Genomic DNA, 16,493 nt, shown 5'->3' with positions numbered 1-16,493 from the left:
GAAATGAGCCCTTGCCCGCCCTGCTGATGGACATGTGAACTGATACAACCGCTTCGCAGAGCAACTTGGCACCACTGGCCCCAAATTTCGAATGTACAGACCCTATGACCTCACACCCACCAATTCCACTTTGAGGAATCCAGCACAACTGCAGAAAGAAGTACAGCAATGTTCATGGTAGCACAGTGTGACATGGCAAAACCTTGGACACAATGTATGTTTATTTATGGAGGGGTGGTTAAATGAATCATAGTCTAAAGCAGTAACATAGAGGCCCTTTTAAAAAAATCAGAGGTATATATGTGATATGAAAAGAAGTCTACAATATATTAAGGTTTGAATAAGTGAATGTTGTTAAAGTTGTACATATAAATTATCCCATTTTATTATTATTATTATTATTTTTAGGGCCACACCTGCAGCATGTGGAAGTTCCCAGGCTAGGGGTCAAATCGGAGTTCCACCTGAGGCCTACGCCACAGCCACAGCAATGCTCGCCTGAGCTGCATCTGCAACCTACACCACAGCTTGTGGCAATGCAAGAGCCTTAACTCACTGAGCGAGGCCAGGGATTGAACCCACATCCTCATGGATACTAGTCGGGTTCTTAAGCAGCTGAGCCACAACAAGAACTCCAAAATTATCCCATTTTTTAAAAATGAAAGAAAATAAAGAACCCTACCCATACTAACAATTTTATGTATTTTATATATGTGTGTGTATATGAATTTATACATAGGAGTTATATTACTACAGCTATAAATATGCAGCATAAGCAGAAAAACCACCAAAAATACACACCAAACCACAAACCTTCACTTTTCACTCTAAGTATTCTTGTACTTCTGTATTATTTACCACTGGTATGAGCGTGTGTTATTTTTGTGTAATTAAAAACTGATGTGGGGAGTTCCTGTCGTGGTTCAGCAGAAACAAATCTGACTGGCATCCATGAGGACACAAGTTCAATCCCTGGTCTTGCACAGTGGGTTAAGGATCTGGCATTGCTGTGAGCTGTGGTGTAGGCCAGTGGCTACAGCTTCGACTGTACCCCCAGCCTGGGAACCTCCATATGCTGCTGGTGAGGCCCTAAAAAGACAAAAAAAAAAAAAAAAAAAAAAAGCAAAACAAAAACCAACAAAAAACAAACAAAAAAACGTGATATGAGAAGGTACCTTAAAGCCCAAAGAAAAGCAGCAATCACATCTAAGAAAGAAAATGGAGAGACAGCCAAAGTGAACCTTTTGCCAAATCAGGCCAGTGGCACAGGTTTTCTGCCTGGCCCCACCCACCGCGAAAACAGTAAGGGGATTTGTATATTTAAAGACGAGGGACTCAAGAAAAAAGAAAGAAGTACACAGGATGAACTTCTCACACTATTCAACTCTACATTCAGGTCCCGAAGAGCTATTATGCTCCAACATACCCATGTAGAAAGCCAAATATTAACTTTCTCTCCCAAATAAACCCCAAATATGTAAATCCGATCAATACACCAACCTACTTTTTTTTCACTGTCTGTGATTGGTTTTGTTTTGTTTTCCTTTTTCTTTTTTAGGGCCGCACCTGCAGCATATGGAGGTTCTCAGTCTAGGGGTTGAATCAGCGCTGTAGCTGCTGACCTACACCACAGCCACAGCCACGCCAGATCAGAGCTGCATCTGCCACCTACACCGCAGCTCACAGCAACGCCAGATCCCCAACCCACTGAGGGAGGCCAGGGATTGAACCCATGTTCTCAAGAATACCAGTCGGATTCATTTCCACTGAGCCACGATGGGAACTCCCTGGTTGGCTTTTCCTACTGGGGTGAAATGGCCAGGTGGCATTTGAGATGAGGAAGATAATTTTAAAATGGCAAACAAAAACAACATGCACAACATTGTTACAACATAAGATCTGTGTTGCTCCACTTTTAAAAATCAAAACAGACATGTTTTTATAACTTCACTCTAAGACCCACCCTTCCAAGCCACCAACATTCTTGCACCGTCTTATATTCACTCTCATCTCTTCCAAAACAAGTTTAAATTCTTTAAAACACCTAAGATTGTGAATCAAAACTGAGCTGTGGTGCTTTGTGGGTGATGGGGGCACCACGAACAGAAGATACACAGCTCATCTACTTTCCCACAGAAGAAACTATGGAAAGATGAAAACCAAAAGTAAATAAATCCAGCTATGGGAACGTAGCTGAGTAAGCAAGAGAATCTCCCAAACCCCATCCAGGCAAGGCTTACAAGTCTGAGAGGATGACCTACTTTAATTCCCACACTAGGAAAGCCCAGAATTGTATCAACAAGCTGCAGAATTCAATAGGATGAGGTTTGTTTCCCTTTTCCTTACCTCCCAGGTTGCAATGTTCTGGATTTATTGGTAGGTCTTTGTTTGTGGTTTCCAAATTACATGCGGGTTTTTGGCCAGACTTTGCTCCACCTAGTGGAACTGCAAAGGATGGGACAAAAGGGCGGTGCCTACAGCCAGACCTTGGCCTGAGTAGAGAGGTCACCAAGACCCACTATCACTGCTCCCTGTCACTCAGAGGCCACTCTGTCTGTGCAGTTACAGTGGGATCGGTGGCCGGGGGCACTGCCCACAATTGGGGTTGCAGGGCAAGGAATGAACCCACATTATTGCACCATCTGGTCCTGATGGTCCCTCAAATGTGAGTCCAACAACTTAAGGCAAGAAGAAAGAGGCCCTCAGGAATATAGATGAACAGGCATTCAAAAGGTAGTTGGATTTTTTTTTTTTTTTTTTGTCTTTTTAGGGTCACACATTTGGCTTATGGAGGTTCCCAGGCTAGGGGTCAAAATGGAGCTGTAGCCACTGGCCTCAGGCACCACAACCACAGCAACTCAAGATCTGAACTGCTTCTGTGACCTACACCTCAGCCCACAGGAATGCCAGATCCTTAACCCACTAAGCAAGGCCCGGGATCGAACGTGCATCCTCATGGATGCTAGTCAGATTCGTTTCTGCTGAACCACGACGGGAACTCCAGGCAGTTGGAATTTTGAATCCAAAGCCATCTAAGATACCCAGAGCCTCCAGAGTTGCCAGCTTGTGCTCAACACCCCCAGCTGAGCTGCATCCTGGGGCCTGGAAGAGAGGGCTCTCCTCCAGATCTAGCCCGCAGCTGTCCAGGACCATCAGCCTCTCTGTGGTGACCCTGAGAGCACCGAAGGGTTTCTGCAGGATGAGCCTGTGTGCGAGCAAACGAACATTCGTGAGGCCAAAAACGAGAGGAGAGCCAAGCCTTGGACTGGGGAAAGGAAAAAGTTCTAAGAACATGAGTCAATTCAGATTGGTTATGGGACCAAGGAGGACACTGAGAAAAGAAAGGAACTGGCCATGAGGCTGTAACGGGGCCGAAAACAAACATGTTCTTAAAGTGAAACCACAAGGGCAGACCAAAGCCAGAGGGAAGAAAGTTCAAGACTGGCTGACCTAGGGAGGCTCACCTGCTTACTGAACCCCAGACTTAAAAAAAAAAAAAAAAAAAAAATGTGCTTCTGTCAAAATAGTTGATGTTGGCTGACAAAGCAGAACTGACTGGTAACATACGTCAACAAACCTCAGAGTGACCAAGATGCAGGACATTAAAGCTTTAAACTGTTCCACCTGAAATGTGCTCTCCGCAGTTGTTTGCACACACATCTCTTCACAAGAAGGCTGACCTCAAACCCCGAGATACCGAGCGGGAGCTGGCAAGCGGATGGCAGGTACCACCCAAGGGTTGCTCCACCTTGGCACCACCGATATTTGGGGCCAGACAATTCTTTGTTGTGGGGGGACGACCCTGAGCAACGCAGAACGTCTGGCAGCATCGCTGGCCTTCACATGATAGACTCCAGCAGCACTCCTGAGTTCTAACAATCAAAAATACTTCCAGCCACTGACAGATGTCCTCAGGAAGGGGCAAAATTGTCCTCCATTGAGAAGCACTACACAGGTTCACCATGAAAAGTCACCTACGTGGGTAAAAGATCACACGGACAAATCTAAACTCGGCTGTAGAACAGAATCAAGGAAGTTTCTTTCCAATCCCCAAATCTCAGTTTCTGAACCTCGTTTGAGAGTTGACACTAACTGACCAACCACAATGCACTCTGAGGGCCGCCAATAATAACAGCAGTGATAGGAGTTCCCATCGTGGCACAGAGGTTAACGAATCTGACTAGGAACCATGAGGTTGCGGGTTCGGTCCCTGGCCCCGCTCAGTGGGTTAACGATCCGGTGTTGCCGTGAGCTGTGGTGTAGGTCGCAGACTCGGCTCGGATCCTGCGTTTGCTGTGGCTCTGGCATAGGCCGGCGGCTACAGCTCCGATTCGACCCCTAGCCTGGGAACCTCCATATGCCGCGGGAGCGGCCCAAGAAATAGCAAAAAGACAAAAAAAATAATAATAATAATAGTAGTGATAAGTATTATTATATTTAGTAACCGTTAAGTACATTCCAAAAGCTTTACACATATTATGTCTTTTTACCACACAACGAACCTGTAAGGGACATGGATTATTATGCCCATTTTATAGATGAGGAAACAGAGGCACAAAGAGGTTAGATAACTTGTTCAGGGGCAGTAATGGAAGATTCTGACCCCCAGAGGCCATGCCCTCACCACATCAGACTACATGTGGAAAGCTCCACACTGGAGAGCTGTTAGATCTGCACTGTCTAATATGCAGTCAGTAGCTACATGCAGCTACTTTATTTATCTTTTTAGGGCTGCACCCATGGCGTACGCAAATTCCCAGGCCAGGGGATTGACCAGGAGCTGTAGCCACTGGCCTATGCCACAGCCACAGCCACAGCCACTCCAGATCCGAGTCACATCTGCAACCTACACCACAGTTCATGGCAACGCCGGATCCTTAACCCACTGAGCAAGGTCAGGGATTGAATCTGAGTCCTCATGGATACTGGTTGGGTTCGTTACCGCAGAGCCACGATGGGACCACTTACTTACTTATTTTTTAATTTTTTATTATAGTTGATTTACAATGTTCTGTCAATTTCTGCTTACAGTAAAGGCTACTTAAATTAATTAAAATTAAATATCATACCACTTTGGAAAACAGCCAGGCAGTTCCACAAAAGGTTACACAGAAAGCTATCATATGTCCCAGCAATTCCACTGTTAGGTACATACCCAAGAGAAATAAAAACATGTACATGCATGTGCACAGCAGCATTATTCATAACAGCCCACAAGGGGAAACAGCCCAAACATCCATCAACTGTTGAATGGATATAAAGAAAATGTGGTACATTCATCAATCAGCCAAAAAAAAAGAAATACTGATACATGCAATGATATACCTATACATCAACGTGGAAGAACTCTGAAAACATTCCAAGTGAAATAAGGACCACATGGTGTCTGATTTCATTTATACAGAATGTCCAGAATGGGCAAATCCATAGAGACAGAAAGGCAATTAGTGGCTGCCAGGGGCAGCCAATAAATGTCTGCTCTTGGTTGTTTTTTTTTTTTTTTTGTCTTTTTGCTATTTCTTGGGCCACTCCCCCGGCATATGGAGGTTCCCAGGCTAGGGGTCCAACTGCAGCTGTAGCCACCGGCCTACGCCAGAGCCACAGCAACGCAGGATCCGAGCTGCGTCTGCAACCTACACCACAGCTCATGGCAACGCCGGATCGTTAACCCACTGAGCAAGGGCAGGGACTGAACCCGCAACCTCATGGTTCCTAGTCGGATTCGTTAACCACTGCACCAATCAGCCAAAAAAAAAGAAATACTGATACATGCAATGATATACCTATATATCAACGTGGAAGAACTTTGAGGGGGTGTTTAAAAGGGAAGAGCCCCTAATGGCTATGGGGTTTCTTTTGGAAGTGATGAAAATGTTCTAATATTGGCTAGTGGTGATAGTCACACAACTCTATGACTTACTTAAAAAAACATTTTCTGTACACTTTATAAGGAGGTTTTTTTTTTTTTTTTTTTTTTTTTTTTTAGGGCTACACCCACGGCATACGGAGGTTCCCAGGCTAGGGGTCAAATCAGAGCTACAGCTGCCAGACTACACCACAGCCACAGCAGCACAGGATCCGAGTCACGTCTGCGACCTACACTACAGCTCACAGCAATGCCAGATCCTTAACCCACTGAGCGAGGCCAGGGATCGAACCCCCATCCTCATGGTTCCTAGTCAGGTTCGTTAACCACTGAGCCACGAAGGGAACTCCAAGGATGAATCTTTCGGCATGTGAATTAAAGTTCAATAAAGTTGATCCAAAAAATTAAACGACATTAAAAATTCAGTTCCTCAGTTATGGTAGTCAGATTTCAAGCCCTCAACAGCCACAGGTGGCTATGTGGCTACAAAGCAGAAATACAGATCTCTCACCACAGAAAGTTCTACCGAACAGCACTGCTTCCACCAATGGATAAAGGGTCTCCTAACCATCTAACTACAGTCCACCCTTCAAGTCTCAACCAACCTGCCCAGGCTTCTACACACCCACAGGTGAAGCTACGTGTCACTTGCAAACGCTCCATTTTCACTATTTTGTACTGGAATAAATGTTCCCCCTTCCTGGTCCCTAGATATCCTACTCATCTTTATCAACCTTGAAAGCCCTGTCCAAATGCCTCTGAAGCTTTCGTTAAATCCCCGCCTTCCCCCAGCTTTAGCAACCATCCCCACTGTCCTGTCACCACGCTGATCCCTCCTCATTACAAATCATTGTTGTGTTATTTGTCTTTCCCACAAGATTATTAGCTCCTTGAGGACAGGGATTCTGTTACACATTTGAGGGTTCCCAGCACCTAGTGAGACCAGCCTGCTGCCAAGAAGGAACATTCCAGTAAATAAATGTTTGCTGGATTCTACTGAAAGGATTGACAGCAACTCAAGGTGTTGATTTTAGGTAACAGCTCACTTTGGTGTATAAAACAGACTAAGACAATGAGGGAAAGAGGATAAGAATCTGGAAGTCTCATATCCCACTATTCTCCAAGAAGGAATGAGGGTGGTTGCACTGAAATGCTGGACTTAGGAAAGGAGAGAGGAGCAGGGTTTATGGACTGAAACCTGGGACCATGGAGGTGAGTAAAGGTTGGGGGAAGCGGTTTACTATTGGAGGGTGTGGTGGGGAAAAAAATATTAGGAGCTAGGGCCCCCATCCAAATCGAAGTGTTAAGGATCTCCCATTGTGGCTCAGCAGTTAATGAACCTGACTAGCATCCATGAGGACGTGGGTTCAATCCCTGGCCTCACTCAGTGGGCTGGGATCTGGTGTTGCCATAAGCTGTGGTGTAGGTCGCAGACGTGGCTCAGATCCTGCGTTGCTGTGTCTCTGGCGTAGGCCAGCGGCTGTAGCTTTGATTGGACCCCTAGCCTGGGAACCTCCATATGCCTTGGGTGTGGCCCTAAAAAAAAAAAAGACACATCAAAGTTTTAAGCATGGCAGAGGAAAGGTAAGGACTGCATCTCTACAGGTTTGTACCCAGCTCAGGGGCTGTATCACTTTATGGAAAAAGACATTTCTACTAAAACTTTAAACACTATAGTCAGATTTTTCGTGTTGAATCTAATCAACAAGAAAAAGAAACTCGATATCTCTCCATCATCATATTTATTTATTTATTTAATTCTTTTGGCTTTTAAGGGCCACATCCACAGCATATGGAAGTTCCAGGCTAGGGATTGAATCAGAGCTGCAGCTGCCAGCCAAGATCACAGCCACAGCAACGAGGGATCTGAGCTGTGTGTGACCTGCACCACAGCTCACAGCAATACTGGATCCTTAACCCACTAAGCGAGACCAGGGATTGAACCCTCGTCCTCATGGATACTAGTCAGATTTGTTACTGCTGAGCCATGATGGGAACCCCTCCATCACAATTTAACTGGAAGAGGAGTACCCACAGCAGTGCAGCAGAAACGAATCCGACTAGTAACCATAAGGTTGTGGGTTTGATCCCTGGCCCCACCTAGTGGGTTAAGGATCTGAGGCTCGGATCCTGCACTGCCGTGGCTGTGCTGTAGGCCAGCAGCTGTAGCTCCGATTAGACCCCTAGCCTGGGAACCTCCATATGCCTTGGGTGTAGCCCTAAAAAGAAAAAACAAACAAACAAACAAACAAAAAATTTAACTGGAAGAGCCAAATGCCAAGGCTTTACTATCTGGAGACTCTATAGCTTTTTTATTCTTTATGGATTCAAGGAATCACATCTGAGTTGCAATGACCTATAGGAGAATAGAGGTCTAAGTTCTTATCACAGAAGGGAGTCAAACTGATAAACTTATCTGGGCCAGGATGGCAGGAAATGGCTGTTCCAGTGCAGAGCTGGAACCAGGGAAAGGAAGCTGCCTAATACCATATATTTGATACTAAATGCATGTGTAAAAAAAAAAAAAGACTGTATTATGAAAAAGAATATATGTGTATAACTGAATCACTTTGCTATACATCAGAAACTAACACAATACTGTAAAATAACTACACTTGAATTAAAAAAGGGGGGGGCATTCCTGCTGTGGTACAGTGGGTTAAGAATCTGACTGCAGTAACTTGGGTCACTGGGGAGGTACAGGTTCATTCCCGGTCTGGGAACTTCCATACGCCACAGGTTCACTAAAATAATAAAATTAAATTAAAAAGAAAGATTGTATTTGATAGAGTCTTTTTTTTTTTTTTTTTTTTTTTTTGCTTTTTCGGGTTGTACACATGGCATATGTAAGTTCCCAGGCTAGGGGTCTAATCGGAGATACCGTTGCCAGCCTACAGCACAGCCACAGCAATGCAGGATCTGAGCCACATCTTCAACCTATACCACAGCTCACAGCAACTCCAGATCCTTAACCCACTGAGTGAGGCCAGGGATCGAACCCGAAACCTCATGGTTACTGATTAGATTCATTTCCTCTGCGCCACAACAGGAACTCCAGAGCCATTTTGAGGATAAAAATGCAAGGCAGTACCCATACCATTTTCAGTACAGAATGAGTACAGAGAGTTCTCCTCAATTGTGAGCTAGCTGGAAGCTACTTGTTGAAATAAGGACGCTGAGTACCTGAAGTACATCCTATGCCAAAATGGTCTGTGAGATTGTTTTTTTTTTTCCTTCACAGATTTCTATACGCCAAAACAAAACAAAAACTAACTTGACTAAACTGTGGTGGATTCAGAGTTAATAATTTTTTTTTTTTTTTGGTCTTTTTGCTATTTCTTGGGCCACTCCCCCGGCATATGGAGGTTCCCAGGCTAGGGGTCCAATCGGAGCTGTAGCCACCGGCCTACGCCAGAGCCACAGCAACGCGGGATCCGAGCCGCGTCTGCAACCTACACCACAGCTCACGGCAACGCCAGATCGTTAACCCACTGAGCAAGGGCAGGGACCGAACCCGCAACCTCATGGTTCCTAGTCGGATTCGTTAACCACTGCGCCATGACGGGAACTCCCAGAGTTAATAATTATAGAGTAAACTGAATTCAAAAGGTTAAAATTCAAAACACAATTCTCACTACAGATATGGAGAACTTGGCAAGAGAAAGAGAGGCTGTGAGATGGGGGGAAGGAGGGTTTGGGGGAAGAGGGTCAGGAGGCAAGAGACTACTCATTTCAAAAACTTTCCCTTCTCTGCAAGAACTTTAACCACATAATAGCTGCTGGTCAATGCTAGCATCCATCCAAATGGAACAAAGTACAAAAGCCACCCTGTCCCAAAAATAAGTAGTGGGAGTGCCAGAGAAATGATAAGAAAATGGCCTGTGATCCACAAACTGCAATTAGGGCATGACACTGAAGATCCCCTCCCACCCCTTCCCTCCACCTCCCAGGCTTCCTTCCATGAGCAAGGAAGGAATCTCCCCCTTCCATCCTTCCTCCTCTCCTGCTAAAGAAATGGACCTGGTTCCCACCAGTGCCTTGGAAGCCAACCACCCCTCTCTCCTGGGGTGATGGAGACCACAGACCCAGGGCTCCCACCTCCAAAGGCTGCACGGTTCCTAAATCGACCCTCTACCATTTAATTGCTGGTCACTGGGAACAGCCTTTAGCGACAGCGACAGAAATAGGCAGGGGCAAAGGAAAAGCAACAGTTCTCTATTTTGTTCTTTCAACATCTATACTTCTTAGCTTTACCAGTCCTAAAGATTGTAACTTTTCTAGAAGATAAAGCAAATTTATTTCTCCTGTCAGTTGATGATTTTAACTGGGAAAACAACCCCAACAAAGCCTAAAACAGGAGAGTCCCAGCTGTAGAAAAAAGCAATGTATTGGGTCAGAAAATGAGCTATATTCCTTTTGTGCGTTCTTTCTAATACACGTAAATGTATTCTTTGAGAGAAGCAGAGGATACTTCTATAGATAAAGGAATAAATAAATTGTGGTGTAGCCACACAATGGAGTATTATTCAGCCACAAAAACAGATAAACCTTGAACATTATGGTAAGAGAAAGAAGCCAGACACAAAAGGTCACATACTGTAGGATTCCATTTATATGAAATATCCTGAACAGATAAATCCACAGAGACAGCAGACTGGTGGTTGCCAGGGTATGGGGGAAGGAGGAATGGGGAGGAACTGTTTAATGGTACAGGCTTTTCTTTTGGAGTGATGAAAATGTTTTGGAACTAGATAGAGGCGGTGGTTGCACAACACTGTGAGTGTACTAAATGCCACTGAAGTATTCACTTTAAAATGGTTAAGTGGTTTTATTTTTTTTTTTTTTTTTTTTTTTTTTTTTTTTTTTTTTTTTTTTTGTCTTTTTGCCATTTCTTGGGCCGCTCTCGCGGCATATGGGAGGTTCCCAGGCTAGGGGTCTAACTGGAGCTGTAGCCACCGGCCTACGCCAGAGCCACAGCAACGCGGGATCCGAGCCGCATCTGCAACCTACACCACAGCTCACGGCAACGCCGGATCGTTAACCCACTGAGCAAGGGCAGGGACCGAACCCGCAACCTCATGGTTCCTAGTCGGATTCGTTAACCACTGCGCCACGACGGGAACTCCCAGAATTTTATTTTTTTTTTATTTTATTTTTTTTTGCTATTTCTTGGGCCGCTCCTGCGGCATATGGAGGTTCCCAGGCTAGGGGTCGAATCGGAGCTGTAGCCACCGGCCTACGCCAGAACCACAGCAACGTGGGATCCGAGCCGCGTCTGCAACCTACACCACAGCTCACAGCAACGCCGGATCGTTAACCCACTGAGCAAGGGCAGGGACCGAACCCGCAACCTCATGGTTCCTAGTCGGATTCGCTAACCACTGCGCCACGACGGGAACTTAAAATGGTTAAGTGGTTTTAAATGGTTTATGTTATATACACTTCAGGTCATTTAAAAAATTAATTTGTTACATAGAGGATGAGCAAGACAAGATGCATATGTGAAAAGACTGCCCATAAACTCCTAGGGAAAAGATAAGTGTGTGTATTTTTGCTGGTACTCTGCGTCTACTTGATCACAACACAAAGTTCATGCTAAGCTGTAGAGACTCTGCCATTTTGCTCTGTGTGTGTGCCTTTCTGAAAAGACAGGGACGGGAACAGAAAGTGAAGAAAATAGAATGGTAAAGCCTTGCCAAATGCAAGGGAAGGAGGGGTGATTCCCCCTGCTGCACCCCACCCAACTTGGCACCAGGAGCAACGCTCCCATTAAGGTTTCGAAATGCCAGCAGCAGCTGAAATCAGCACAAGCTTCTCTGCCTGGATAAGAGGCAAGCCACCTAGCAAGAAAAGCTGGGGTGCTCCATTTGTTGCCCTTACTGGCATCAGCACCACCCTTTGCTCAAAACGCCGAGCTGGCCCAGACCGACATCGGTGACTGGCTCCCCCAGACCAGCCAGCCCGCCCAACAGTGAGAGCTTGTTACCGCTCGTGTGCCATGCTCCTGAGGAGCCCCAGTCTACTTCATCTCACCTGCCTTCCAAGATCCCTGCCTCCAACACCATTAAAAATGGGGCCTAGAGGCTCCTAGACCTTTCCCAGGTGCAGCTTGAAATAAATATCCTCTCAGCCCCTCCCTCCCTCTCAGGCCCACTCAATAACCCACGGACCCCTATCCGCACAGACGTAAACGCGGCATCGCTGCCTTGGAGACACTGTGAGACAAGAATGCGCGCCCCTCATGCCCCTGCTTGGCACCACTATCCGGCCACAGCCATCCCATCCCACCTTACCTAACTGCCGTCTCAAAGACCCCTCACTCACTTGGTACCATGCCTCTGCCACTTCCCTGACACCAAAGCCGTCACAGGTGTCCCTCAGTTAAACACCGACGCCCCCTTACATCCTGTCCACTCCAGACATGGGTGCCCCTCTTGGGACCCGTCGACTCTTGACAACATCCCTTCAGCCCCCTCCAGCCAGGCCTCGACGACCCCCAGACCTCCAGCCTGGCCCAGACGCTCCCTCCCCCTTACCTGCGGGGGTTCGGCCCTGGCTGACAGGGGGCTGGGCAGCGCCTGGAGGAGCAGGAGCGCCATGCCACCCAGGAGCCTTCTCCTCTCCATCCCCCTCCTGCTCCTGCTCCTCCGCCACGGCGCCGCCGCCTCCCTCCTCCTCCTCCCTCTCCTCCTCTTCCCTCTTCTTCCTTCTTCCCTTCTTTTCCTGTTTCACTCTCCCCACCCGCTTCCGGCTCTGCTCCACCCCGCCCAGCCGAAACACCTCCCAGACGCTGGGATGGTTCTCCAGTTCCAGCGCTTCATTGGTTTTATCCCTTTTTCCATTGGTTAAAACAGCCGTCGATCAAATACAAGTCCCGCCCCCTCATGATGTCGGAAGACCGGAGAGAGCTGGCCAATGAAAAGTAGGAGGAAGCCGGGCCATCTTGAGTGCTGCGAGGAGGCGTAAACGCGTGCTGCTCCGCAGAGAGTGGCGGAAGTAGCTGGAATCACGGGGCTGGGCAATCCAAAACATGTATAGAAGTCCATTTTGGTGCCGCCATCTTGAGTGTGGCGGAAGATTTCCCCAGTTCAGCAAAGAAAGGGAAGGGGTATAGCAATTCTAAGGGGTGTTGGAAAATAAGTTCATTTTAGAAGGTAACCGAGCGCTCTGAAAGACAACTGCAGTCTAAAGAGCTTTTGATGTCTTTTGTCTTTAAGCATAGCCCCAGTACCAGGTCCCGCTCGTGATCTCAAACAGTGGTTTCAGTCAATTTGAATTCCCTATAAGGCAGTACCTTTATTTGAGACAGTGCTTTGTCACCACAAATGAGAGAGACGAAATTCTATTGATTCTACCTTAAAAATAGGTCTGAAATCCATCCCCATTGCTTCAATCCATGTTCTCATTTTCTGGCTAAATACAAATGGTCTCTTCTGTCCCAGTTCCAATTCTTTCTTGAATCCCTTTCACCAACCAAAGCTGGGGTGCTCTACCACCTAAAACCAAGAATTCTCATCTCAGGGCTTCCCCTCTCGAAATACTTCAACCACCTGGACTGGACTTATAGTCCCAACTTTTAACATGCTTCTTTGTGTGTCCTGGTCCCAGCATACCTCTTTATCTCACCCACTGCCGCTTCACTTCCCACATCCTGCTCACACGTAACAGTTTAGAGCTCCCCAGAGTACTGAGCTATGCAGTGCCCTTAACTTCATTTACACTTTACACAGTTTCCTGTTTACAAACTCCTCATTCCCACCCCCTCCTCTCTTCTGAATTCACATAACACTTAGCACACAGTGTATCTATCTGTAGTTTCTGCCTGCTTGACCCCTCCCACTAGACGTGTAGCTTTTTGTATGGCACACCAGATCTTACACATTTTTTTTTAAAGAAACTCCTACAGCACCTTGTACAGGGCCCAGTCACGAGCTCAATCAATGTTGGGAGAATAAACGAACAAAAGAAGACCCAAAGCAGAGAAGCCAGCTGCCCTGTAGCTGCCAATTTCCTCTCAAAAAACCTGCCAAAGCATTTCAGAGCCTGGCCCATTCTAGCCCATAGCTGAGCCCAGAGGGAGTTGGTTCTTGGTTTAAATGATGGCAAAGTGGGAAACAGGTAAGAGTGAAGAAATCAGTTCTGTCTCTATCTTGATCCTGCTTTTCCAAGTGCTGCAAGTTGTTTTTTTGGGTTTTTTTTTGTTGTTGTTGTTGTTGTTTTTTGTTTTTTTGTTTTTTGTCTTTTTGCCTTTTCTAGGGCCGATCCTTGTGGGCCATATGGAGGTTCCCAGGCTAGGGGTCGAATCGGAGCTGTAGCCTCTGGCCTACACCAGAGCCAGAGCAATGCGGTATCCGAGCCAAGTCTGCAACCTATACCACAGCTCATGGCAATGCTGGATCCTTAACCCACTGAGCAAGGCCAGGGATCGAACCTGCAACCTCATGGTTCCTAGTTGGGATTCGTTAACCACTGCGACACGATGGGAACTCCGCTGCTTTCCCAAGTGCTGCACGTATTTTTGACAAACTTAAATTTCTTAGAAATTCATCCATTCCACTATCAAGCTCCTGGAGAGAGGAAAAGATTAAGTACTAGGCAAGGGCCACATTATTTTCATAGCACAAGTTCTTAGTCCTAGCCTCAAGGAGTTATAAGCCCTCTGTATAAAGGCCACTTATCATCATCATTAGGAAACCCCAATGGTTTAAATCTGGCAAACACAGAGCATTTTGTCCTAACTCCCTTTTCTCCCTTAACCTGAAAGCTCTGACAGACAAACATGACAACCTGCCCCATCTGGATCAGCACTTCTCACAGGCATTTTAGTCACCGTAACCATCTCTTTCCACATCCTGAAGGAGCCAACTCAAAGACAGCAGAGAGGCCTTGCAAAACAGAGCTGAGATGCAGTTTGAGTGAACTCATTTTCATCTGCCTCTGAACTGCAGCCACTACCTACTCCAGACTTTTCCGAGAGTAACAGTCTATGAAGAGAGAAGGAATGCCAGGAGGCTTAAGGAATTGGGAAAGAAAGGTTGGGGATTCTTGAAAGAACTTCAGTTCAGAATTGCTTCCAAGCTCTGCCTAGCTCTGGTAATGTTTTCCTTATTTGCCTGTGGAAGTGAGAAAAGCTGAAGGCAGATTTCCTGTCCTAAGGAAGCTAGCTCCAAGACACAGACTTTTCTGCTCAGACATCAGCTAAAATTAAACTGTACATGTTACAGCATGGATGAACTTTGAAAATATTATGCTCAGGGAAAGAAGTCAGACACAGAAGGCCACATTGTGTGATTCCATCTATCTGGAATGTCGAGAATAGGCAAATCCACAGACAGAAGATAGATGAGGGGTTAGCAGGGAGCTGGGGGATGAGGGTAATGATGAGTGACCACTAATGAGTACAGTTTCTTCGGGGGGTAATGAAAATATTCTGGAACTAGACAGTAATGACAGTTGGTGAGTATGCCCCAAACCACTGAATTGTACACTTTAAATGGTACCACTTTATAGTATGAGAATTATATTGTAATATTTTTTAAGGGGGGGGGGACCAAACTGCAGTCAGTACCTTGACCTCAGAGAGGAGGCTCCTGCTCTTTAGAGCAGTGGTCCTTCAAACACGGTCCCCAGACCAACAGGATCAGCATCACTGAGAAATTACCAGAAATGCAAATACGCAGGCTCCATCCCAGACCACACAATTAGATGGGGCCCTATAATCTATGCTTTGAGAAGCCCTCCGGGTGAACATCATGTATGTTCTCAAGAACCATTACTTTTCGTGTAAAGGACCAGTTAGTAAATATTTTAAGCTCTGCATGCCACATACACAGGGTCTCACATAGTCCTCTTTTTCTTTTTCATGACCTTTTAAAAATGTAAAAACCATTCAGTTCCCAGGCACACCAAAACAGATAATAGGAGTTCCCACTGTGGTTCAGCAGAAATGAACCTGACTAGTGTCCATGATGTGGGTTCAATCCCTGGCCCGGCTTAGTGGGTTGAGGATCCAGTGCTGCCATGAGCTATGGTGTAAGCCAGAACTGGCGTTGCTGTGCCTGTGGCGTAGGCCAGCAGCTGTAGCTCCGATACTTAGACCCCCAGCCTGGAAACTTCCATGTGCCGCACCTTCGGCCCTACAATAAATAAATAAATAAATTTAAAAAACAGGTAACAGGGAGTTCCTGTCGTGGTGCAGTGGTTAACGAATCCGACTAGGAACCATCAGGTTGCGGGTTCGATCCCTGCCCTTGCTCAGTGGGTTAAGGATCTGGTGTTGCCGTGAGCTGTGGTGTAGGTTGCAGACGCAGCTCGGATCCCACATTGCTGTGGCTCTGGCGGAGGCTGGCGGCTACAGCTCCAATTCGACCCCTAGCCTGGGAACCTCCATTTGCCGTGGGAGAGGCCCAAGAAATGGCAAAAGACAAAAAAAAAAAAAAAAAAAAAAGCAGATTAACAGGCAGATTTGGACCCTCGAGCCATAGTTTGCCAACTCCCGCCCCTGTGAGATGGGAATCTCTGGAGCCTCAAGCAAAAGACAGGTGGATTTTCCTTCCATAAAAAGGAAGCTGAACAAAGGCCTCCAGGCACCAGACAGGTTCCCCTTATAGCTGCCATACCCTCCTCT

The 16,493-nt window shown here is 46.4% G+C and overlaps 2 protein-coding genes across 3 annotated transcripts in view; one reads left to right on the top strand and one right to left on the bottom strand.

Moving 5' to 3' along the window:
- The window catches only part of WBP1L (WW domain binding protein 1 like), a 63,383-nt gene extending 50,787 nt beyond the window's left edge, over positions 1–12,596 (bottom strand). For both annotated transcript variants that reach the window (XR_002338748.2, XM_001929157.8), the window contains exon 1: positions 12,403–12,596. Coding sequence is in view for 1 of the 2 variants with exons in the window: in XM_001929157.8 (XP_001929192.4) it covers positions 12,403–12,492 (90 nt within the window). In the remaining variant the exon portion in view is untranslated. The remainder of the gene's footprint in view (positions 1–12,402) is intronic.
- The window catches only part of PCGF6 (polycomb group ring finger 6), a 1,082,924-nt gene that overhangs the window by 536,939 nt on the left and 529,492 nt on the right, over positions 1–16,493 (top strand). The window lies entirely within an intron of this gene.

This window comes from Sus scrofa, chromosome 14, assembly GCF_054392235.1.
Source record: "Sus scrofa isolate SSC_HxYL_T2T_F1_AM1 chromosome 14, Sscrofa_HxYL_maternal_Yorkshire_Landrace_v2.0, whole genome shotgun sequence".
Taxonomy (NCBI): Eukaryota; Metazoa; Chordata; class Mammalia; order Artiodactyla; family Suidae; genus Sus; species Sus scrofa.
This window is presented reverse-complemented; position numbering and strand designations above follow the sequence as displayed.